Source organism: Aquarana catesbeiana, linkage group LG05 (genome assembly GCF_042186555.1).
Source record: "Aquarana catesbeiana isolate 2022-GZ linkage group LG05, ASM4218655v1, whole genome shotgun sequence".
Classification (NCBI taxonomy): Eukaryota; Metazoa; Chordata; class Amphibia; order Anura; family Ranidae; genus Aquarana; species Aquarana catesbeiana.
In genome coordinates, this window is record NC_133328.1 from 83401102 (window position 1) to 83425949 (window position 24848).

The 24848-nt window shown below is 40.2% G+C and overlaps 1 protein-coding gene across 1 annotated transcript in view; it reads left to right on the plus strand.

Annotated features, from left to right (window-relative positions):
* VIPR2 (vasoactive intestinal peptide receptor 2) overlaps positions 1-23598 on the plus strand; it is a 193191-nt gene extending 169593 nt beyond the window's left edge. Inside the window, 8 exon segments of the mRNA XM_073629924.1 lie at positions 4396-4522; positions 5768-5918; positions 6881-6941; positions 10260-10329; positions 14604-14695; positions 18505-18634; positions 19141-19182; positions 23132-23598. Of these exon segments, the coding sequence (XP_073486025.1) occupies positions 4396-4522; positions 5768-5918; positions 6881-6941; positions 10260-10329; positions 14604-14695; positions 18505-18634; positions 19141-19182; positions 23132-23305 (847 nt within the window). The 3' untranslated portion in view covers positions 23306-23598.
* Positions 23599-24848: the final 1250 nt, after the last annotated feature.

A 24848-nucleotide genomic window follows, 5' to 3' on the forward strand; every position in this document is an offset into this window, starting at 1 on the left:
ACAAAGACAAGTGTGTCTTGCCTACAGTCAAGCATGGTGGTGGGAGTGTCATGGTCTGGGGCTGCACGAGTGCTGTTGGCACTGGGGAGCTACAGTTTGAGGGAGCCACGAATGTCAACATGTGCTGTGACATACTGAAGCAGAGCATGATCCCCTCCCTTCGGAGACTGGGCCACAGGGCAGTATTCCAACATGATAATGACCCCAAACACACCTCCAAGACGACCACTGCCCAGCTAAAGAAGCTAAGGGTAAAGGTGATGGACTGGCCAAGCATGTCTCCAGACCTAAACCTTATTGAGCATCTGTAGGGCATCCTCAAACAGAAGGTGGAGGAGCAGTCTCTAACATTCACCATCTCTTTGATGTTATCATGGAGGAGTGGAAGAGGATTCCAGTGGCAACCTATGAAGCTCTGGTGAACTCCATGCCCAAGAGGGTTAAGGCAGTGCTGGAAAATTATAGTGGCCACACAAAATATTGACACTTTGGGCCCAATTTGGACATTTTCACTTAGGGGTGTACTCACTTTTGTTTCCAGCAGTTTAGACATTAATGGCTGTGTGTTGAGTTATTTTGAGGGGACAGCAAATTTACACTGTTATACAAGCTGTACACTCACTACTTTACATTTTAGCAAAGTGTCATTTCTTCAGTGTTGTCACATGAAAAGATATAATAAAATAGTTATAAATATTTGTGAGATACTGTATAGGAGATGATACTGTAGATCCCCTGTTGTTTATAACTGAATAAAAATAATGAGCTTCGTTAAGGCTGCTCACATATAATGCAGTGCCATCATTGGAAGTTGTGAGAGAAGTCCAAGAGTGTAAGAGAAGCAGTGTGAGTGCCACACCATACATCATGGAGTCCAAATAAAATGTTCAGTTTCAATCATTTTATTCTTTTCAGTAAAGAGAAATAGTAGATTACAAACACATGTCGCTTAGTTTTACATCAACAAGGCACTAAGATGCAGAACAGGAGTTGACAGTAAATAGGGATATTACACAGCAATGAATAACCCGCAAATAAAATTAAGTTACGGAAACTAGGAGCTGAGCCCCGACAAGTCATCTCACTATGCAGCAAAATTCAGTGACAGGGCTAAAGGGGCCTGTCAGTCTAGTGGTATCATCGTCTATTCAAATCCTTCTCTAGGGTGAATTGTATGTCACTGCTCCATCAGCAGGAACTATTATATCCTGGAGGGAGCCATATATACATTAAGGGAGTTCCAAGATCAACAGTAAAGAAAGAATAGAATAAACAGAAAAGAGAAGAAAGAGATGTAAGAGGAAAATAGTTATTTCCCCTAACTAGGAACCTGCCCCTGCTATCTATCCTACAGAGTTAAGCCTAAACAGGATATCATGTAACCAAGGATTCCAGACTCTCTCCAACCTTGCCTGTATATCCTGTAAAATACTGGCCAGTTTTTCATGAAGTGCGATTCATGAAATTTTATTTTTAATCACAGTAATGTCACTACAGAGGATTCTTATGCTTTCAGTATGGATATTTTAGCAGCCAGAAGTATGTAAAAAATGAGTATCTGAGTGTGTATCGGGATGTCAGCAATTGACTCATTTAGCTGGTTAGTGTGGTGGTGTCTGGGAACATTGATACCAGGGACAGAGTTTATCATTATGAACATTCTTGTCTAGTAAAACTTTATTTTGGGCAAATTCACCAAAGGTGGAACATTTTTCCCTGGTGGCAGCAGTATAAATGATGGCAAATATAATGGGCACAGGTACCAGTGGGGGAGGACTTTATAATTATTCTCAGCAAAGGCTATGTTCAGTATAGCCCTGGGTATGCATATGGTCCATTCACTTCAATCCTCCTGGCAGATATCTGAACCCAAATTGAGTCCTAAGAAATTTTTTGATAATTCACGTTAGAGGGTACAAGACAAAATTATACCAGCACCAATAATGAAGTTTCCTAGCATCGTTTTAGAGTAGATTTCATTATTCCATCATCAATAATAGTCCTCTTAAAGTGGTTCTAAAGGTTGAGGGTTTTGCAAAAAGGTCTATGCATGAAGTTAAAAAATCTTTAGTATAAAACTCCCCCAGCAGCCCCCCCCCCCCCCCCCACCACCATTATTTACAGGAGCCTGATCACAATCCAGTGATGTGCATATGAGTGGCTGCTCTACCGGGTCTCTGCCTCCTTATTGGCTGAGAGGCAAAAAGAGAAACAAATGGCTTCCGCTGCTGTCAATCACAGCCAGTGATGAGGGTGCGGGGCGGGTCCGAGCATTGTTCTGTGTGTCTTATGGACACACAGAGTGGGGCTTGAGAGTGAGCATGCACAAGTGCCCCCATAGCAAGCGGCTTGCTATGGGGCACTCGGAGAAGAGGAGGAGCCAAGAGCGCCGGCTGGGGCCCTGAAAAGAGGAGGATTGTGGCCGCTCTGTACAAAACTATTGCACAGAGCAGGTAAATATGAGATGTTTGTTTTTGTATTTAAAAAAAAATCCTTTAAAGTAGAACTACCTGTATAGGCATTTTTTAAATTTTGGATAGAATAAGGGAGTGATATAACCCCTTTCAGAATTTTTTTCACCATCTATGTCCCATTATGGAGATTTGTCACATAGCCAAAGAGGAAGTAAGAAGAAGTGCCTGCAAATTAAGAAATTCCTTGGAGACCCTCAGGCCACCAGAACTAGTGTCCCCATTGGAAGATTTCCCCTCTATTACTTTTGTAGGGACACGCCAAAATTTTTGTTTTTTATTGGGGAGACCAGTGGTAAGCAATTTGTCATGGGCGATGGCTGGTGTTGGCACTTCAATTATCATGGCATAATGGTTGATATAGTGTCAGGGTGATTGAAGTGCATTATTTCTATTGTTACATTCTAATATATAATTAAGTGGTTCAACTCAGCATACTGCAGAATCAGTGGGAGCCCTGGACGTGTCACTTGCCACATCTCCTGCCACTAGATGCAGTGTGTCACTTGCCACCATCACCTGTCACCAGATGCAGCGTGTTACTTGCCACCATTACCTGCCACTAGATGTGGATTGTCACTTGCCATGTCGCCTGCCACCAGATTGTCACTTGCCACTTTCACCTGGCAGCAGATGTGGATTGTCGCTTGCCATGTCACCTGCCACCATTTGCAGATTGTCACTTGCCACATCTCTTGTCACCATTTCCAGATTGTCACTTGCCACGTCTCCTGGCAACATTTGCAGATTGCCACATCTCCTGCCACCATTTGCAGATTGTCACTTGCTACCAGATGTGGGTTGTCACTTGCCAACTGATGTGGATTGTCACTTGCCATACCAGCCAGTGCCACCAAATGTGCATTGACACTGAATTGGTGGCAGGCTGACAGCACTGGTCCATTTAGTGAGAGCAGGAGAGCGGTGATGCGGGGCGGGCAGTGAGAGATGATGTCATCTCACTGCTCCCCGCCACACCTCCAAGATTGAAGCAAGGGGGTCTGGCTGCAAAGTGGATCTCCACGATGACAGGAAGCACGTGACCTCCACTACACCATGCTGTGAGGCAGAAGAGCGCTGATGTTTGATGAGCAGTGAAAAATGATGTCATATGCTCCCAAATTGAAGAGGCCTGGCTGTGAAGAGCGCTGATGTGGAGCTGGCGGAGAGAGATGTCACCTCTTTTCGTCCGCCCGCTCGCTTCTCTCCTCTCCTCAGCCTCTCTCATGCAGCCAGCCCGCCTGCCGCAGCAGCCGCAACCCGCTGGTTAGGTAGGGACCCTGCAGTAAGAGACTCGGGGCTTTGGGCCCCAGATTCGGGGCTATAGCCCCAATAGCCACCCCCTAGCAACGCCCTTGCTCCACTCTATCCAAAACTAAAAAAGGAAAAAAAGTTTTGCCTTTAGTTATACTTTAATATCACTTTAAGTGTTTTACAAGTTCATGATCAATTTGATTTCATTTGTGGTTATTTTATTCCTTTTTCTACCATGTACAGCTGCACCTGATTTAGCATTCACTAGTTTTAGTAAATCCACCTCAATGTGTTTCAAAGTGTCTGCTTATCAGGAATAATTGTTCACAACATTTGTCGTTGAAGCAAGATAAAGTAATTTATATAAAATTGAAGTTGGTTTGCCTAACAAATAATATCAGAATTGGACCATAAAAACTTATATCTGTTAGCAGCAGCGATGGGCAAAAAAAGGCGAAAATCTCAAGCAAGAAATATTTCTTCCCAATATTAACAATTATTAGGCATCATTTGCTGATTCTTATAAATACTTATGACCATACCTCCGATGCTGTCATTATAAAGAGGTCTCAACCGTTTAGGACATCACATACTACATCAGCAAGGATAATGTATTTGAATGTATCCATTGCAATCTTTTGATTATTTTCTTTCATTTTTTTTATTTCAGAAAGCTGCATTGTACAAGGAACTACATTCATCTGAATTTGTTTCTCTCATTTATTTTGAAAGCTATTTCTGTATTAGTGAAGGATGATTTTCTATACTCCAGTTCACATTCCTGTCCCGACTCTCTGGTAATTACATTTTCTGCATTACATGTGATGGAGTCAATGGTTAATGTAAAATGCCTGTAAACAAGGATGTTTTTTGGCCAGGATATAGCATTTAAAAAGCGAATTTTCCAATAAAGGGCCAATATTAGTAAAAAAGCACATTGTTCAAATACAGTATTATGCATTCAGATATAGTTTAGGCAGAGCAGGAATTCATAGGTTGACCACATCTGTCCCAGCCTCCACTATGAGATATCCTGAGAATCCAGATTGTATATATTTAGAAAAATGAAAGCAGTTTAAAGTCTGCTGCCCAACTTGCATTAGAAAGGTCAATGTTTCCTGTATTTATTGGTCACATTCAACCTCAGAATGTAATGGCCAAGGCTAGTAATTAATAAAGCCACTGCTAAAGACTAAAGTAAATCTTTATTGATAGATAGATAGATAGATAGATAGATAGATAGATAGATAGATAGATAGATAGATAGATAGATAGATAGATAGATAGATAGATAGATAGATAGATAGATAGATAGATAGATAGATAGATAGACAAAGGTTTGTGGGAACATGGGCATCACACCCATATTGGTAAAACTATGGACATGACCCTCCAAATTTTTGAGTTCAAGTGTTGCCAGTAAAGGGTACAGCTAATGCTACAGCATACTAAGACATTTTAGACAACAGTGGCTTCCAACCTTGTACCAACAATGTGAGGAAGTCCTTTTTAATTCTGGCATGACTGTACATCTATACACTCTTATGAGTCCATAAAGATATGCTTTGACAACTCAGGTGTGTAGAAATTTGAGTGTCCTACACAGATTTCTGACCTCAATGATTTTTAACACTGTTGGAATGAATTGGATTGTTGATTGCAAGCCAGGTCTTCTCACCTAACAATAGTAGCTGACCTCACAAATGTTTTTCATTGGCTAAATGGGCAGGTCTTCCTACAAACACACTCCAGAATCCTGTGCAAAGCCATCCCAGAAGAGTGAAGGCAGTTATAGCTGCAGAAGAGGGTGGGGGCAACTCCATAAATAATAGTGGCCATAGATTTAGAGTGGCATGTCCAAAAGGTCATATAGGTTTGATGTCAGGTATTAAAAAACCTTAGGGTATATACTATAGATAAATGGTTTTTTTAAACAATTGTAGAAGAAATACTTTCATATACATTGCATACTCTCTTTATATTGTACTGATCACAGCTATACATTTAAAAGTAACTATGAATGTTGACTTTTTCTGTTACAGGTTGGCTGCAAGATTATTTTAGTGTTTGTTCATTATTGTGTAACAGCAAATTTCTACTGGTTACTGGTGGAAGGACTTTACCTACATACACTTCTTGTGGTGATCTTCTCTCCAAACAGACATTTTACTATATACCTGTTTATTGGATGGGGTAAGATTGCTTTACCAAGTCTTACTTTGCTTTACAGTATATATTATAAAGGATGGATATAACTGAATGTATTGGCGGACACACTGTCTCGACATTGTAGTGATGATGGAAAAGCAAAACAGGATTTGTTTGTAACATTAACCAGTTTTGATGTTTTGTTAATTGAAACCATTTGGGGAAAACTGCTTACAAGAAAACTCTAATGGTATTGGGGATTCTTTTAACTTTTAAGAAATTCACATTTTTTAAACTGGTGTTTTCTATAACTTTTCTACAACGTACATTATATATATATATATTATATACTATATACTATACAATGTACATGATATATTTTGTTTTTTGTTTTTTTTTACAAATAAACATTTAATAAAGGTGAACTAGTAACTTTGATGGGTTAATAAAGAAAAAGCATGGGAGAAGCTCTCTGTTTGAAATTTCAACTATCCCATCTGATCAGAGCAGAGGGGGATAGTGGGGAAAAAGTCATTGCTTGTTGCTTATGTTAATTATACTAGCCCAATAAAGGTATAGACCAATAAGTTAATTGAGCTGAGATGCCTATCTTACAGATTAAAGTAATGTCATTAAAGGTCCTGTGCAGTTCTGTGAGTAATCTTGTTACAGGATTTGGGGGATGAGGATTCTTAAAAAATGTTCATAACAAAATATTCCCCAACTACAGAAAATGGTTTCTACAGTTCAGAAAATTCATATTTGAGTTTGACAGCTTTAGTATCAAAAACATGATATGTAAAGGTAATTATTAAAAATGTATTAAAAAAATTATAGAATGTCTACAGTATAAGTTATATTTTAAAGAACTGGAGCTACACTTTAATAAAACTATAGTAGACAGCAATTGAAAAAAATGCATATTTTGTCCTTAATTAAAATATGATATAGTGACACAACATTTTGGTCTTGTATACTCTGACTATGTTTACTTTTTTCTTCCTTAGGTATCCCCACCATATGTATTATTGTGTGGATTGTGACAAGAATTTATTTAGAGGACACTGGGTAAGCATGTCTTAGTTGATTTTTTTGGAAGCTACAGTCAAAATATATATTTTTTTTCCAATAGTTTATTAAATTTTTAAGTTTTACAAACAAGAACATTAGAAACTTAACCGATAAATCCGGTACATATAGCCATACATCTGACACCAGTGGCATCAATAGATATCACATTTCTTAAACAACGTAAATAAACAAATTAAGTACATTCTTCTCATTGTATTAGTTGTATCGGGTCTAGTTGATTGAAAACAGAGGTGTCTCTGTTGTGAGGTTTTGGAGGGTAGTCCTTGGAGGGTCTGCACCTAGGTGTTTGGTAAGTCAAGGCAAGCCTTCCTGGATCCCAAACACCCCTAACGGGATCAAACTGTGAAAGGGAGGGGGCCGTTGTTGCCGTTCTGAAATATCTCATCAGTGTTGGCTAAAGTCAAACTATAAACAGGTTACCATAGACACATTTATAAGAGTAATTCATTTATTTTAACATTTGGTTTCATTTAAATGTAATTACTCTGAAGTTTTCCTCTGCTACAGTGTTAAATCATGTCTAAACAGCTTATGGATCCTTAGATGTGGTGGTGACTATGTTAGTTTTTTCTCACTTTTTTTCCTTTATTTTAACCTGGTGATCCTGGCAATACCTCACTTCCTGTTCTAATGTGACAACCGTACTGAGCAGGATTTTCAGGGCGACATAACACTGTTAGGACTACATACAACCCCCTCTCTTCTCCATAACCAGGATGGCGTTTTGATATAAATATTAGATATACTAGAGATATAGATATAATAAAGCATTTTCAATGCCAAATTTAACACAACAAAAGGGAGCAAATACATTTCTTGTTAATAGGCAGCACACACTTTAAGTCAAATTCTAGTAACAGTTTAGATCAGGGGTGTCAAACACAATTTCATCATGGGTCGCATCAGCGTCGTGGTTGCCCCCAAAGGGCTAGTTGTATCTGTAAGACTATATAAATGTATCTACTCTTTATCACAATAAATGCCTCTGCATTCAATTTTTACTGGTTTTAGTAATAACTTAAGACTTAAGCTGCAAAAGAGTAGGTGCAGACTGGCACACAGCCCACTCACAGTCCTCAAGCAGATGAAGCAAGTCTGAAAAACAGGGTTGCACACCACTGTTCAGACAGAACATGGTTCTGCCATGGTGTTCAGTCTAAGCAGTCTCCAATAAAGTTTCTTGGGGGTAATACCAGAGGTATGCAACCTTCTTTTTCAACTGGCATAGAATTGTATTACTCTCATAATTATAAGCAGATGTCCAGAGTACCCAACATTAGAAGTCAAGAGTCCCCCATCCTCCCTTACATACAATCAGTGCTTACCTTGTGCTGCTGCCAAGAAGAAGTTGGGAGCAGAGCTGGGAAGCAGAAAGAGCAAGGTTTGGAGGAGGACCAGAGGAGGGCTGGAGTCAGCCGGCGGGCTGAATGCTGAGACCGGGGATGCAAAGATGAAGGAATACTGTGGCTGCACAGACGGGCATATGATCTGCAGGGGAGCTGTCCTCCTCTCTGCTGCCAACTGCTGAGACAAGGTGGGGGTGGTGCCGCAGCTGCAGGAGAGGTGTGAGGGCCACATGAAATGGCCTGGCAGACGATATTCAGCCTGTGGGCCTTTTGTTTGACACATGTGGTTTAGATGTATAGCAAATAAATCTTGTATAAGCTATGAACATAGCAAAAGTGCTACAGTATATCAGTATATAGTTAATTAAAATTGAGCTTCCCCCTGCTAGTCTACCCACTCGACTCCAGTTATGGGCTTGGTACATTTGGTTACAATGCCAAGAACCTGGAGCTGATAGTGACTCAAATTAAAAAAACAACTCCTTCATGTCCCGAATGGCAACACACCTTTATCATTTCAGCAGTGGAGTAATGTTGGTCCACTTTCATTTGGGCATCTCTTCTGTACACAATCATCTTTACAGTTATTTACTTTGCAGTGGTCATTTTTGTATTGTTGTATAATCTGATTCAGCAAGACTTGACTTTACTGATCCTAATATTTTGTAAGTCCAATTGTATTTTTGGTTCTGTTGTCATGGATAAATAAGGAATTACGAAAAAAAATCCTTTGTATACCTAAATCTTAAGCAAGCATGCATTATGCAATTTTCTTTTCTTCAACCATGGGTTGATAGGGGGATCCCTCCCATGGAGCTATTTTGATCTGACAGTGGGAGGTTTCCAAGCTGTCAGAATACAATGATCATTGTTGGCAGCTATAGCCACACAGAAAAAAAACTGACCGAATGGATCAACTTTACCAGCCTGCCGATAGATGGATTAAAAGGTGTTTTGGGGGGGACCCCAAAACACCCTCCCCATGTTGAGGGCATGTGGCCTGGTACAGTTCAGAAGGGGGGGAGCTGCCCCCCCCCCCCTTCCTGCGGCCTGCCAGGTTGTGTGCTTGGATAAGGATTTTGAGGGGGACCCCTACACCATTTTTTTTAAATTTTGGCTCAGGGTTCCCCTTAAAATCCATACCAGACCTGAAGGGCCTGGTAAGGATTTTAGGGGGGGGGGGGGACCCCTACGCTTTATTTTTAAATTTTGGTGCAGGGTTCCCCTTAATATCCATGCCATACCTGAAGGGCCTGGTTTGGATTTTGGGGGGACCCCATGACATTTTTTTCAATGACTTTTAACTACATTACAGCCGCGAGCAATTTAAATGACATTTTTTCCTTTAGAAATTAAATTTTGCTGTGGTACTGTTCTAAACACTGGAAATATGCGCTACTTTACAGGCATGCTAAGGTCACCCCCAGGCACAATATTTAAAGGAATATTTTATTTTTATTGTTTCACTTTAAGCATTAAATTACTGCTCCTGAAAAAAAAAAAAAAAACATTTGTAATCCAAAAGTTGTATATAAAATATTATGTAGTTCCCAAGTTCTTGGGGTGTAAGATATACTTACTTATTGGGCTGGTTGAGCCAAAACAGTTTTTTTACATACACTTTAACTTTCTCCCTTAACTTTAAACTGTAATAATTCAATAAGTCAATACCCATAATCCCATAATCCCCTAAACTTAGCCTTGGCCCTAATACCCAGACTTAAATTGTCAGTACAGAAAGCACTTGCATCAAAAATTCCCAGTCGCACTCTATGCACTGCCTTCACCAAAAGCTTTCTGGCCTGGTGGTCTGTATCTTCAGATGGAAGCTTTGGAGGTATAGCCATTCAGAAAGAGTTTCTCAGGGAGATGCATGTAATCTTTTACAATATACAATCTCAGTAATTATTTGTTTTTTTTATATTCTTTCTGCATCAATATGTTGTAGATGCTGGGATACCAATGAGCACAGCATCCCATGGTGGGTTATAAGGATACCAATCATCATTTCTATCATTGTGAGTAAACTCTTTTTTACTGATACATACTATTTATTGGTGATTTGGTAATTTTAATTTAGTTATTTATTTACCTTCCAACATTGACTGATCCTTTATCCCTTATAAGGTCCAGGTTTGTTATTGTCTGTTGTACTTCACTGTCTTGGCTGAGTAGTATCATGTCTGCTGCAAATGCAACTTTCTCTTAACTCATTTTAAATATTGAGGTTGTCTGTGAAGGTTCTTATTGATCCAGGTCATTGTGTATCTAGCATTAGTTAGTCCCATTCAACTGAACTTCTTCTGTAAAACTGAAGTAGTTTCTTCTGTAAAACTGAAGTCGTTTCACAGCTTATCCAAGTAGCTTTTTCAACAATAAAAAAGAAACAACTTGAATGATTGCTGAAATGTCTTCAGCTTTACAGGACAAGTCCAGCTACATGTACCTAACTACTAGAAGGCAGGGGCATTGCTAGGTCTACAAAAGATCTGGGACTAGAGCCCATAGCAGCGAAGTAAAGAAAGTCATACGCTTGGGTGGGCATACACATGTATATAATATACGTGTGTAAATGTGTGTGTGTGTATATATATATATATATATATATATATATATATATATATATAATATATGCATTCCCACCCAGGGGAAATAAAAGTGGGTGCATTATACCCGGGTACATTCCCACCCAGGGGAAATACAAGTGGGTGCATTACACTCGGGTGCATTCCCACCTAGGGGAAATAAAAGTGGTGTATTACACCCGGTGCATTCCCACCCATGGGAAATACAAGTGGGTGCATTACAACCAGGTGCATTCCCACCCAGGGGTAATAATAGTGGGTGCATTACACCCAGGTGCATTCTCACCCAGGGGAAATAAAAGTGGGTGCATTCCCACCCAGGGGAAATACAAGTGGTTGCATTATTATATGTGTGTGTGTGCTATTTTCTAGGGGTTCCATTGTCAAGCCATAAGCACCTGTTGTCAACCTACCAACCCAGTCCATGTAGGGTCAATTTGAACTCTGGTCTGCTTGGTTGGTCACTGAGACATTTTTTAAATCACATCCACCTATGTAAATGTTTTTATTCTTGTCCTAGACTTTTTCATGATTGATTTGTATTAAATAAACTTTGGTAATTTTTTATAAACAATAGTACATGCCTGAAAAGTCAATTTTTTCCAACTCCTATATATAATAGTTTTAAAAGCAAGTATACTGACCTGAATTTGACTTAGTAGTATCTTCTTGTAATCTACTGATGGCTGAATCTACTCAGACATGAAATATGAACAAAACATATCCTTCTATAGTGTGCACTTGTCTCAATTAAGAGCAGCTTACCGGAACGTTTGAACCCAAAGAAACGTATGTTCAATTGGGTCAAACAAGCTTGAGTGGTAAACAGCTGGTAGGATTCTGTAGAAGTTGAGAGAAGATCCTGGGATGATCTGTGAGCCGGTAAGTCCCTCAGGGGTGATGCCCAGAATGCATGGTAGTTACATCTCCATCGCGACCTCTTCGAATCCTACCAGCTGTTTACCACTCAAGCTTGTTTGACCCAATTGAACATACGTTTCTTTGGGTTCAAATGTTCCGGTAAGCTTCCCCATTGTCGGTGGTGGTGCTCTCCTTATCCCAGATGTCATGTGCACATTGATATGTTTTAAGTACAAAGTCACATACTTATAGAGGACTTTAATTTCTTCACTCTGTATGAAGTCACATACCCACAGAGGACTATAATTAGTTCACTTTTGATGTTCTCTTTTTTGTTTGGTGTTATTGTTTGCTAATCGGATGATGTAATGGTCTTCATTGTACATATCATGTGGTTATTTCATTTCTCATATTAGCGCTACACTTGTTTAGCTTTCAGAGCAGAGGGATGAGCTTATCAGTCTGCTGATGCTCCTTCACTGTCCAGTCCAGGCTGAGGGCTGGAAAGTTACCAAACTGTATTAAAGTAATAGTAAACTCCGCTTTTTAACTTGTACTTATAGGTAAGCCAAAAAATAAGGCTTACCTGTAGGGTACAGTGAATATCCCCTAAACATGCACCATTTAGGAAATATTCAGATGTGTAGCAGCCGGTGGCATCACTGACACATGTACAGTGCTTGAGTGTGCCATCCATTCAAATGTGGCTCCGCCATTCAAACAGCCAGAGCCTGTGAACCTGGGGTGAAGATGGTATCTCTGTCAGCAGTGACAGCACACCGCTGGAGGGATCCATTTTATTGGTAAATCTTTCATAATGTGCTTGTATGCGGTGCATACATATGACTGTAAACTGCAAAGGAACCAGTTTTTTTTTTTTGTTTTTTTTGTTAGTTTAGTACCGTTTTAAAAAATTTAAAGGGTAACTCCACGTTTGTGAAACAAGGGTTTTTTTGTTTTGTTTTTACTGCCTGGAGAGGGGTTTTAAGTCAATAATCCCTACATATGTAAATGTAAGGCTGGACAAATCGCAAGAAAAGCTGGTAACTGCATTGTGAACAATTTGTGAAATAGTCAAAGTACTCACCCAGCTCCTGAATCTTACATTAAAAGATGCAAGGCCACACCACGCGTCTGATATGCTGCCAAACTAGAAATATAAATGTACTCCTGTTCACAGCAGAAATTTCTTTTGCAACTGCCCAGTCTGTATGGGGCTGTTGCAGTGTTTCCATTCTCTGGAGCTCCGGATTGTGTTACAGCAAAAAAATGAGATGAGACTGCATCAAGTTAATAAATAACAAATATATTTGACTTCAAGAGACACGGAAATTTGTAAATGACTGACATGTTTAAAAACTTCTACAGGTTATCTATTCATAGTTATACTGGAAATATATCTAATGCCAAACGCATGGTTAAAGGGTAACTCAAAGAAGAAACAAAAGAGAGAGGCGCCTCTGGGTGTAGACTTAAAACAATTTTTATTCATAAAAAATTGTGGCGGTCAAACTCACATTTTGGAAGTCATCAAAAGTCATCAAATTCTTCTTAGGATTTTGGAATCTGGTTTCGGTTCTTGGTGAAGGCAGCCCTATTTGTGGACTTATGATCCTTTGGATCCTTGGATTTTTCTTTTATACCATTATGACTGTGATATAAATATCATCATACATATATATCCTTCATGTGGTCTGTTTACCCATTCACCACATTTACTAAGTTTTAATATTTTACATACATCTTTTTTGGTTTCATATGTGATACTTCCTTTTTCCTCTAACCATTTATGTATGTATATATATATAAATATATCCTTTTGAAGACAGGGAGGATTTTAGTTTTATTTTGTTGTTCTTATTGCCATTTCCATTTTTTTTCGCCTACACTTGCATACTATATTAAAGGGTAACTCCACTGGACTTCTTATGGCTTTCTTTCAACAATGGCTTTTTTCTTGCCACTCTATAAAGGCCAGATTTGTGGAGTGCACTACTAATAGTTGTCCTGTGGACAGATTCTCCCACCTGAGCTGTGGATCTCTGCAGCTCCTCCAGAGTTACCATGGGCCTCTTGGCTGCTTCTCTGATTATGGCTCTCCTTGCCTGGCACGTCAGTTTAGGTAGATGGCGATGTCTTGGTAGGTTTGCAGTTGTGCCATACTCTTTCCATTTTTGTATGATGGATTGAACAGTGTTCTGTGAGATGTTCAAAGCTTGGGATATTTGTTTATAACCTAACCCTGCTTTAAACTTCTCCATAACTGTATTCCTGACCTGTCTGGTGTGTTCCTTGGCCTTTATGATGCTGTTTGTTCACTAAGGTTCTCTAACAAACCTCCGAGGGCTTCAAAGAACAGCTGTATTTATACTGAGATTAAATTACACACAGGTGGACTAATTTACTAATTAGGTGAATTCTGAAGGCAATTGGTTACACTAGATTTTAATTAGGGGTATCAGAGTAGAGGGGGCTTTATACAAATACACACCACACTTTTTAGATATTTATCTGTAAAAAAAATTTGAAAACCATTTATAATTTGTCTTCCATTTCACAATTATGTGCCACTTTGTGTTGGTCTATCACATAAAATCCCAATAAAATACATTTACGTTTTTGGTTGTAACATGACTAAATGTGGAAAATTTCAGGGGTTATGAATACTTTTTCAAGGCACTGTATAGCCAAATGCTTCCAATTCCAAACATCACTATATAATCTTGTCTACCTAGTGTGCTGAATGCTTTTCAGTGTCCATCGAAAATGTTGATTTATTTGTTACTTATAAAAAGTACTTGGGTTTGTTTAAAAATATTAATTTGTTTTATGCATTTTTTCACCAGGTAAACTTCTGTCTATTTATTAATATAATTCGAATCTTACTGCAGAAGCTAAGATCTCCTGACGTAGGGGGCAATGACCAATCCCAGTTTAAGTACGTATGCAAACATATATGTTCCGAAATTAAATTTCACCATTGCCTTGAACTGCATTACAGTTTAGTCATACACTTCTGTTAGAACCCTTTCACACTTGGGCCGCGGCCGCGTTTGCTGCAAATCGCCACTTGTTTTAGCAGAGCTTTACCGTTGTTTAAGCTGAGCTTTTCGGGCGCTAGCGGGGCGCTTTTAACCCCAAAGAAGGGGTGAAAAACTCCCGTGTTGCAGTACTTCCAAATCGCTTTTTAGATGCTTTGGAATCGCTGCCTATTCATTCCAATGGGCAGGGCATTTTGGGAGCACTAAATACTGCGCTCCCAACCCGCCCCAAAGATGCTACTTGCAGGAGTTTTCGGAACGTTCCGCAAGCGCACCGCCCAAGTGTGAAAAGTCACACTTGAATGAAAGGGGTCTTAAATGTAGTGTATTCAGTATGATGCCTAGCTAGTTTATTCTCAGATAGGGATTGGAACACTTAGAGCTACATTTGAAATAATATTGAACAAAAAAAAAAACATTTTCTGGAGTGCCATTATATAGCATCAAAGAAAGTAGATAAGAGATACAAATTTAGCAAGTGATCCATATGGACAAAAGCAGTTTAGATGAATTGTAAACTTTGAGTGGGAAAGAAAATACATAAAAGGAACCTTGTCCTAAAACATTGGGACTAGCACCGTTGACCTCTTAAAAATGGATGTTGGCTGTTTGTCATGAAGGCCTTTTTGCATCAACATTATCTGATCTGAAAATAGTGTGCTGCATACTTCTTCCAGTTCAGTGACTCAGGAAAAAGCCAAAGAAGTTCAGGCAACTAGCATTTTCATAAGGAGGCCAGCAATGGCAGCCAACTATATTTCTCTGATAATAGAAAAACAACTTATGGGAAGTACAACTTTTCTACACAAATCAGTGCATAGAAAATACAAATAATAATGTGTTACTGTACAGTCTTACTTTTCAAAAATAATTATTTGAATGTGGGAAGAAGTCTTTTTGACACACAGTAAGCTAAAATAAAAACACATTTGTATAATGAATACAGCACACAAAATAAATAATTCAAAAGAAATGTTATCAAAATATCTTTATTATGCTAGAAATATATACAGTATATCTGGGACTATATTTACCAACCAAAATAAAACAAAATTAAAAATAAACCTAATTACACCCCGGGGTCACCCAGGATTTAAGTTAAAAAAAAAAGTATAAGTGGCGAAAATGACAGCCTAAAGCCGCGTACACACGAGTGGACTTTTCGACTGGACTGGTCCGATGGACTGAGTCTGGCGGACAATTCGACCATGTGTGGGCTTCTTTGGACCTGCAGCGGACTTTTTCGGGCGAAAATCTTTTAGATTTGGAACATGCTTCAAATCTTTCCGACACTAATCACAGGATATCTGTAGATATCATATATGGATACATAAATTGTCTCATATCCCTCTGATTTTTTCATTATATTGCAAATACATATTTTTTATATCATAGATTAGTTGCTGTCGGTGACAGTTCTAAATGCAAGGACTTTGCTCTATCTTTCCAACAGACATATAGCCATCCAAATATTTCCCTTAAAGAGGTACTCCAGTCATTTCAATGTTTATTAAAAGTTATCAGCTGCAAAAAGTGTAGCTGCTGACTTTAATAAACACACTCGCCTGTCCCAGAATCCAGCGATGTGCTCACCAGAGCCTTCACTTGTCTCCCTCTTCTCTCGCCGGCATTTCAACTGTGGGCACCCGGCTGTGACAGCTTGCAGCTTCACAGCCAGGCGCACACTGTGCATGCACGAATCGCGGTGCGTGTCCTGAATGGTCCGGCAGTCATCTGGGGCCTGTGATGAGTCCCAGATTACTGCAGGGAGGGAGGGGGAGAGAAGAACTTCTGCTCGGATCGCCTAGGCAATCCAAGTATAAATGGGAGCCAGTTCCTGTCAAAACTAGGTACTCCCTCCCACCGAAAAAAAAATTACATACCAAAAATTGCAGGGGAGGTGGGGGGGGGGGTGTACTTAAAGTGGAACTTCCCTTTTGGGTGTCTCAGGCATTGAAAACACTCCAGAAGAACAGGAATCAAATTGTTTAACAGGAAAATATCCACTTTTTGTTGTTTTCCTGACTTCTACGTTTCTATGTTTCTAGATCGTTTCAATACATATTTCCATTAAAGGGAAAATTTGATTTTTGGTAAATTTTATGTTTATTTTTAAAATTGGCATATATAATCTCCTATAAGCTTATCTCCTGTATAACATAACATCATATGTTTTGGTATATTTTTCCTTATATCTATAACATTTTATAATGCAAATAATTATTTAACTCAGAATGATTTCATGACCTTTTGCTTGCAGAGCACAATGCACTTCTTAATTAGAAAGCCTAGCACCATATTCTTACTTGTTGTTCCATCTAGGTTCATACCTGCTGTCTGCTGGCCGCAATTTTTCCTTTATCTGATGAAAAAGAAATGATACTATAATTTATAACAATTACTTTCCAGCTTCTCAGGTGGATGCTAATATGAAAATTAGCTGATCTCAAAAAGCTGATCTCAATCCAAGCAGCTAAGAACACATAACGAAAATATAGGAGGCAGCAGGTTTACCTGCCAAAGGCTTTGTGTTTGTTTCCATCCTATCCTGAGATCCTGCTGAACAGATCACCCAGGTAGATGACACTACATACAGTTAGGCCAGGTTCACATATGTGCGGCTGCGGGTTTGTGCCTGGGGTCCGGTGCATGTCTGTTCACCAGTTCAAGTCCAAATTTTTGCCTGAATTTGCACTTGAACCAGACCCAAACACGCACGGGACCCTTTTTCAATGCGGAACACGGCCGCCCGTCACGCGTGTGAGCCGGTTCCACTGAGAGCTGGTCACACTTGCACGTCATGGGAATTGGATGCGGGGAAACCCGCATGCAATTTGCATATGTGTGAACCCAGCCTTTAAGAATATAGCAGTGTTGTCTTTACCCCTACCCTGCTGACTGAGCAGCAGCGGAGTGATAATTCCTTTGCTCACTCTATTTTCTCCTTCTTTCAGCATGTTTCTTGTCAATACATTTTGATGCAACTCACGTGCTTTGCTCCCCAGTCTGAATGTTGCTGAACAGCTTTATCCAAACACCCATAGTTGTTGTTTATGCGCACCATACATCAAGATCAGTGGAAGGCATGTGCTGTGCTTCTTTACCCCCACCACTGACAGTTCTAAAATGTGAGGAAAGATGGGTGGCCATGTACAATTCCTATTTTTTTATTTCTTTCACATATGTATAACTGTTGGGAGTGTCAAAACCATGTGTGTGTTTTTGTCGGGAAATGGACTGAAGTCTTCTAAAATGTTACCTCTTTAGATGTAAATAGTTATTTTATGGTCAGTGCTGAATTCGTAATTCATTGGTGCAAAGTCCAAATTTCTTGCTAATGTCAGAACTCTGACTTGTGTACAGCACCAGTGATTGAGATGTAGAGAAGTAAGGCTATTGTCATACAAGGCAAGTGGGCAGCACAGTGGTTAAGTGGTTAGCACTTCTGCCTTGCAGCATAGAGTCATTGGTTCAAATCCCAATCATTACCTGCCCAAAGTTTGCATTTTACTCCTGTTTGCTCCAAAGGCATGCCGGTAGGAAAATTGCCCCTAGTATGTGAGTTAGGAACCATAGATTATCAGCTACTTGAGGGCAGGGACTGATGTAAACGTATGATTTATGTGTAAATGAACAGCGCTATGTAAGTACCTGTAAAAAAAATTTGACCTAACGGAGGTAATATTTTATTTTTTCCTTATTTCAGGAGGCTCACAAAATCCACCCTTCTGCTTATACCATTGTTTGGAGTCCACTACATGGTGTTCACTGTTTTCCAGATGCCCAGTTTCAGTGAATGTCAGATATGGTTCGAGCTTTGTGTTGGGTCATTTCAGGTAAAAGATACATTTGTACATCCAATGATCTTGTGACAAATTAAGAGTTAGGGCCAATTCACATCAGTGCGTTGATCTGTGTTTTAGCACAGCTGTAAAACGCAGATCATCGGAAGGACATCTGAAAAACAATCATTTCCAATGTGTCCTATTCACACCATAATGCTGCACTGGCATGTCAACGGATGTCAAAATGTATGTCAATAGACATCAAAATGTATGTCAATGGACATCAGCATATGTTAAAACGCGACTAAAATGGATGGAAATGTACCTGTATTTTTCATCTATTTTAGCACAAGTCAGTGTGAATTGGCCTGTATAGTAATGTAAATGGCCATGTGTGAAGCGCATAACCCATCCTGACCAATCAGTAGAATTATTTAACTGATCTGACTTCAATTAGCTGAAATCTGATTGGTTACTGTGGGTTATTGCCTTTTGCACATCATCGCTCTTAGCATTTTTTACCAAACAAGCTATATTTATGTGTTATTTTGTTGCAGGGACTGGTTGTGGCCATTCTGTACTGCTTTTTAAACACAGAAGTAAGTAATTTTGCATATTTTGGTACTTAAAAATCAAACATCTCTCTCTCTCTCTCTCTCTCTCTCTCTCTCTTTATAGTACATAGAGATGAAACAAATCCTCCTACAGAAGTTATCCCTGTTAGTCTATAGCTTTCTCTTCTCTACAGCCTCCTAAAGCACACATTTTACACAACTTTAGAAATGGGGGGGGGGGGTTTCTGCCATCACACACTGCACAGCATAGAACAGAGAGCTGAGTGTAATTGGAGACCTGAGTGGATGTAATGGACACATCTCCTTCTACACAGGCACATAAGGAAACATGCATTGCTGAGGCTATCAATCACCTGCTGTGTGCTGGGAAAGGGGGGAAGCAGTCCTTCAGGATTCTGTGGTGTTAGCATAGCCTACCAAGAGTGACTTATGCAGATTGCAGAGGAAAGAGAAAGCAGATAGGAATTACTCATTTTTTTGGATTGAGGCTAGCACACACTGCAGATGGATATGATGTGTTCATGTCTTATTTCAGAGGTTTACAACTGTTGAAAAAGAACAACAGCATGTAATGTAAAGTTGTTAATAAACTGACAATACTGTTTGCATTATACCTATCTATGCAGCAGGTGGCGCTGTAGTATTATAGTGTATAGTTCATGTTTTCTATGATATAACAGGATGTATTGTCCATCTCAGTGCATGTACTTGTATATATCTGATTCCTGTTCATGTTTCTCCATGCTGTAAGACATGTAATATATTTCTCCATGAAAGTAAAGTGGTATTACTGCATCCAAGAAGCTTCCAGCGTTTATTGCAATACTCAGCCACTTTAAATTCTTTTATTTCAGTGTTTACTACTTTCACATTGCTGTAATTCTGCTCAAATGATTGGCTGAAAGTTTTCCTTGTATTACTACAATGGCACTGATGAAATAATTATAGCATGCAGACTCTCCCTCCTAGCACTCAGCAATTAGAATGTGGCTGGTCAGTTATAGCACAATAACAGATAACTGTGGCAATTTTTCTCAGCAAAAGTGCAACTTTACTTTAGGACATCATTGGCCCAAAGGCACTAATAGGATTGGTGCTTCAATGTTTATAAACTACAGGAACTTTGTGTGGAGAAGAAAATACTGTATACTATATGTATGAGTGTATGGGCTGTTATTTCAAGGTAGCGTTTTAAAGCGGAATTCTCAGGGGAAACAACATCCTTTGGAAAGCACATCTCTCCAACCTTTCCTCTATTCCATTGCTGCAACCTCTTTAAGACTTCGACACTTCTGTGAGTGCGGGATATCTATGTCCATCACCACATGCCATGGTTCCTTGCCGAATGGCAAAGTCTTACAGAGGCTGCAGGGCTGAAACAGAAGCAAGGCAGAAGACATGGGCCAACAAAGAGCTCAGCATAGGTTTTCTATTGCAGGTGCAGGTGATTTTTTTTCTGACTTGGTTGTTTTAGTGTTATACAATAAAAGTTTTATGGTATTATTATTTATATTGTCTTTGAGTTTTCAATTTAAAATAGATGTCTTCTTTAAAGTAAACTAGTACCTAAATATGAACATAAAGTGGGTTGGATAAATTGTGATACTGTATATAGGTTGAAATGCCTACATTTCCCAGAGAAAATGCTGCTATGGGCTGTCACCAATGTTGCCCACATGCGTGAGGACCTCTCACTTGATCTTTGCTAAAAGGTGGCTGTTATGTATCCCCCTCAATTTTAGCAGAGATTGCAGAACATTGTCCGGTGCAGCTCTCTGCAACAGATGAAAGCTGGTTTCTCCCCTCTCCCTCCTGCCAGCTTTCAGCTGTTGGAGGGAGAGACACAGGACATCATTCTGTAATTGTCCCCCTCCCCACCGCACCGATTCCACTTCCTGTGTTGCCCACATCCGATTCCCCCCTGTGTATCCGGGCCCCCTGTACCCCCACAGTGCTACCAGTGTCCCTCTGCTAATGGGCTGTTGTGGGTACACAGGCGGATGGAGAATGTGGGGAGGATGTTATTTACTGGCCCCTTCCATTTCTGAATTGTACACAGTAAGCAATCGGTACTAATCGCTCCTGTGTCCATTCATAACTGAGCATAGTAAACTGTTTTTACGATGCTTCAGTTTGTGAATGAACAGAAGCCTCTGTCTCCTGTTCATTCATCTGCAGCACAGCTCAGGCTACACAAAGAAAGGAATTGAAGACCCCTGATATTTCACTCGAACTACCCACTGCACCCCCTCCCCCCCAACAGCATTGTAAAAAAAAAAATGGTAAGAAAATACATTGTAAAAAATTATTTAAAAAAATTGTAAAAAAAAAAAATTACTAACCATCGGAAAAAAATATTTATTAAAGGATCATTCGCATAGGTTCTCTGGCCCATACAGTGTAAATGAGCAACTTGTTTGTGCAGCCGGAACCATCTGTTACTAAGGTAAGGCAGGTCCTAATTTGATAAGGGTGCAGGTGTGGGTAAGTGACCCCGAATGCACACTATCAGTGTTTGGGGCCGTACACCTGCACCCACACACCTGTCAAATTAGGACCTGCGGCTGTGTTCGTACTGCTGCTAAGGCCCCATAGCGTAACGTAGGCTGCCTGCATATAGCAATAGCCACATTAAAAAAAAAAACACTGATTCACACTGTACAGGTCGCAGGTAGGCTGTATGGAGTCCAGTGGTGGCTTGTGTTTTTTTTTTTCCCAACCACCCCCCGCCAGCGGAATCATCCAGTGACACCCCCCACCCGATCAGCGGAACGGACTGATCCAGGAGGACCCTAATGATAACCAGGGCTATCGGTAATCACTCATCCAGCACCCCGCCCATCGTTTGCCCGGCACTTACCCCATCTTAGTGGTGGGTCAGACAGCGGGTGAATGGCAGCAAGATGTTTCCCGGGAGCAGCTCTGTTTCCTCTCATAGAGACGCCGTGCGTCTCTTCTCTCCTCCTTGTAAGGCATCCAATAGGATCATCTGTACTGTCAGCCAATCGAGTGATGGGTACCAGACTCGCTTTCCGACTGGCCAGGATATTCATTCGCTGTTGCAACACACCTGGGTGGGCTCAGGACGCATGCTGTGCAACCCGAGCCCACGCTATTTTTAAGTCAATTAGAGCCCATGGCTCTAATCAGGAGCTTAAAAAAAACCCTGTCTGCTGTAATTCATGTGCCCGGTAAACCGAAAGGGGCTGGACATATGAATAGGGGGCGGCCGTGGATAGATTCATGCTATGCATGAATCAATCCACTGCATATAGGGGGTGGAGAGGAGAGAGGGGGTGGCGCCTGGGCGCTCCTAATGGACTGATCGGGTCCCATGATTTCTAACAGCAGCCCTGCTAAGGCATGTCAGACATGTGGTCAGCACTGGATAAAACCTAGGGCAGCATTTTATAAAGTCTTTTAGCCCTTCTATTACTTCTTGTTTACTCCAGCTTTACTGTTAATACATAGGTTTATGATAACATTTGAGTATAGGTCTGTTTTAAAATAAGAGGTCTCTGGTCTGCCTACCACTCTATACTAATTCAATTTTTTTTCTTTTTTGAAACTTTTTTTAGAGCCGGTTCACACTAGAAGCGGCACGACTTGCAGGTCGCCTCACCGAGGCGACCTGCACACGACTGCCACGGCGACTTGCAAGACGACTTCTGTATAGAAGTCTATGCAAGTCGCCCCCAAAGTAGTACAGGAACCTTTCTTCTAAGTCGGTGCGACTTGCGTCGCTCCGATTAGAACGGTTCCATTGTACAGAATGGGAGGCGACTTGTCAGGTGGCTAGGTCGCCTGACAAATCGCCCCCGTGTGAACCGGCTCTTAGTGTTACATCTGAAAAACAAAATAGTTTTCACACTCCTTTTTGTGTACAACAATCCAATGCAGAAGTGGTGGGAAAAAAATGTTTTCCCGATTATTATTGATGGTCTAAAATATCAAGTGTTTGTTCACCTTTTAGGTCCAAGGAGAGCTAAAGAGAAAATGGGGGAGTTTTTATCTGAACCAGTACCTAAACCGAGACTATCGTCTGCACAGCCTATCAATTTCACGGAACGGCTCAGAGTGTGTTCCACAATTTCACCGAAACTCAAGAGCACCATCCATCATGCAAACTGAAACTTCCATCATATAATATGTAGAGCTACAAAGTCAAATATTCCAGCGTAAGGACTGCTGAAAATTATGCGCAGCTAAATTTGGTAACAGTGAAAAAAAGAACTATACCTTTAAGTGTTTTATTTCAAATCTGATGACCAACAAATTTTTCTATGAACTTTGGGACTTGATGTTGCACTTTTCACTCTATCAGCTATTTCGATCATGCAATTCTTATCATGTAATTTATTATGTTTGTGTATTACCTTTATGTTTTGTGGAACATATTCTGTTATTTGAGTATTAAATTGTATAGTTTATTTGTATGGACTTGTTGTAGGCTGACAGATCATTATGCATTATGTATATTTGGGTGCCATTTATCTAATGTTGAAAAGTATCTCCGGCTTAATAATTCCTTCAACTATTATGGTCTTTTTTACTTTGTCAAATACACAGGTGTTTTAACTGGCTTTGCATGTCTAAAGGGGTTTGTAGATATTTCATTCCAAACTACTTCTGTCATAATTTTCCAGAACTAAGGACATGTTGATGTACAGTAAGTGGAGCTAAAAAGATTAACAAATCACAGTATTAGAAGTGTGCCATAGCAAGGTGTTTGTGCGTATCCATTGTATGGATGTCTAAAGTGGGGTACGCACTATAAGAAAATCAGATGAACGATTTTCCTTGTTGTTTCACAGCAAATCGTAATCGATGAAGGAAAATTCATACGAAAATTCTCATACAACAAAGGCCTTTTTTCTAGTTGTTTTTTGTTTCTGATCATGCGCAGTCTTTCATTTCTGATTTTTCTCATATAAAAATCAAACAAAAATGGTACGCATTAAAAGAAAATCGTTCATTCTGTTTCCGTACGAGAAAAATTTTGGAGCTTGTCCCTTCGGAAATTTTTGTTCAGAAGGTCGGAATCTGCTGTAGAAAGTTGTTAACACGCTATCCGAAAATCGTATGAAAGTTCCTCCGATGAAAATGTTCGCTCAATTTTCTTATAGTTTGTAGGAGCCTTAAAGGGGTTGTAAACATTCATTTTTTTCCCCTTAATGCATCCTATGCAATAAGGTTTAAAACACCTGGCAGTGAACGGCCCCCCAGCCCCCCCCCCCCCCCGTTTTACTTACCTGAGCCCTGGAACTTGACCTGCCAGGGACACGCTCTTCCTCTGCCGGGGTTCTCGGCTTCTGATTGGATAGATTGATAGCAGTGCAGCCATTGGCTCCCGCTGCTGTCGATCAAATCCAATGACGCAGGCACCAGGGGGCGGGACCCAGTCATACATTCGGTGGCTATGGATGCCGAATGCTGGACTTGGGAGCGCGCCCGCCAGGTAACCCCCTCTGGGAAGCGCTTTCCCTAGGGGGTTATCTGATGCTGAGAGGAGCTGCAAGAGCTGCTGGGGGACCCAAGAAGAGCAGGTCCGGGGCCACTCTGTGCAAAACAAGCTGCACAGTGGAGGTAAGTATGATATGTTTGACATACAATGACAGTGTACACAATTAAGGCACTTCTGAGGCTGGCTATAGGTGTTGTCAACAAGGGAGATGGGTATTGGGTCAACT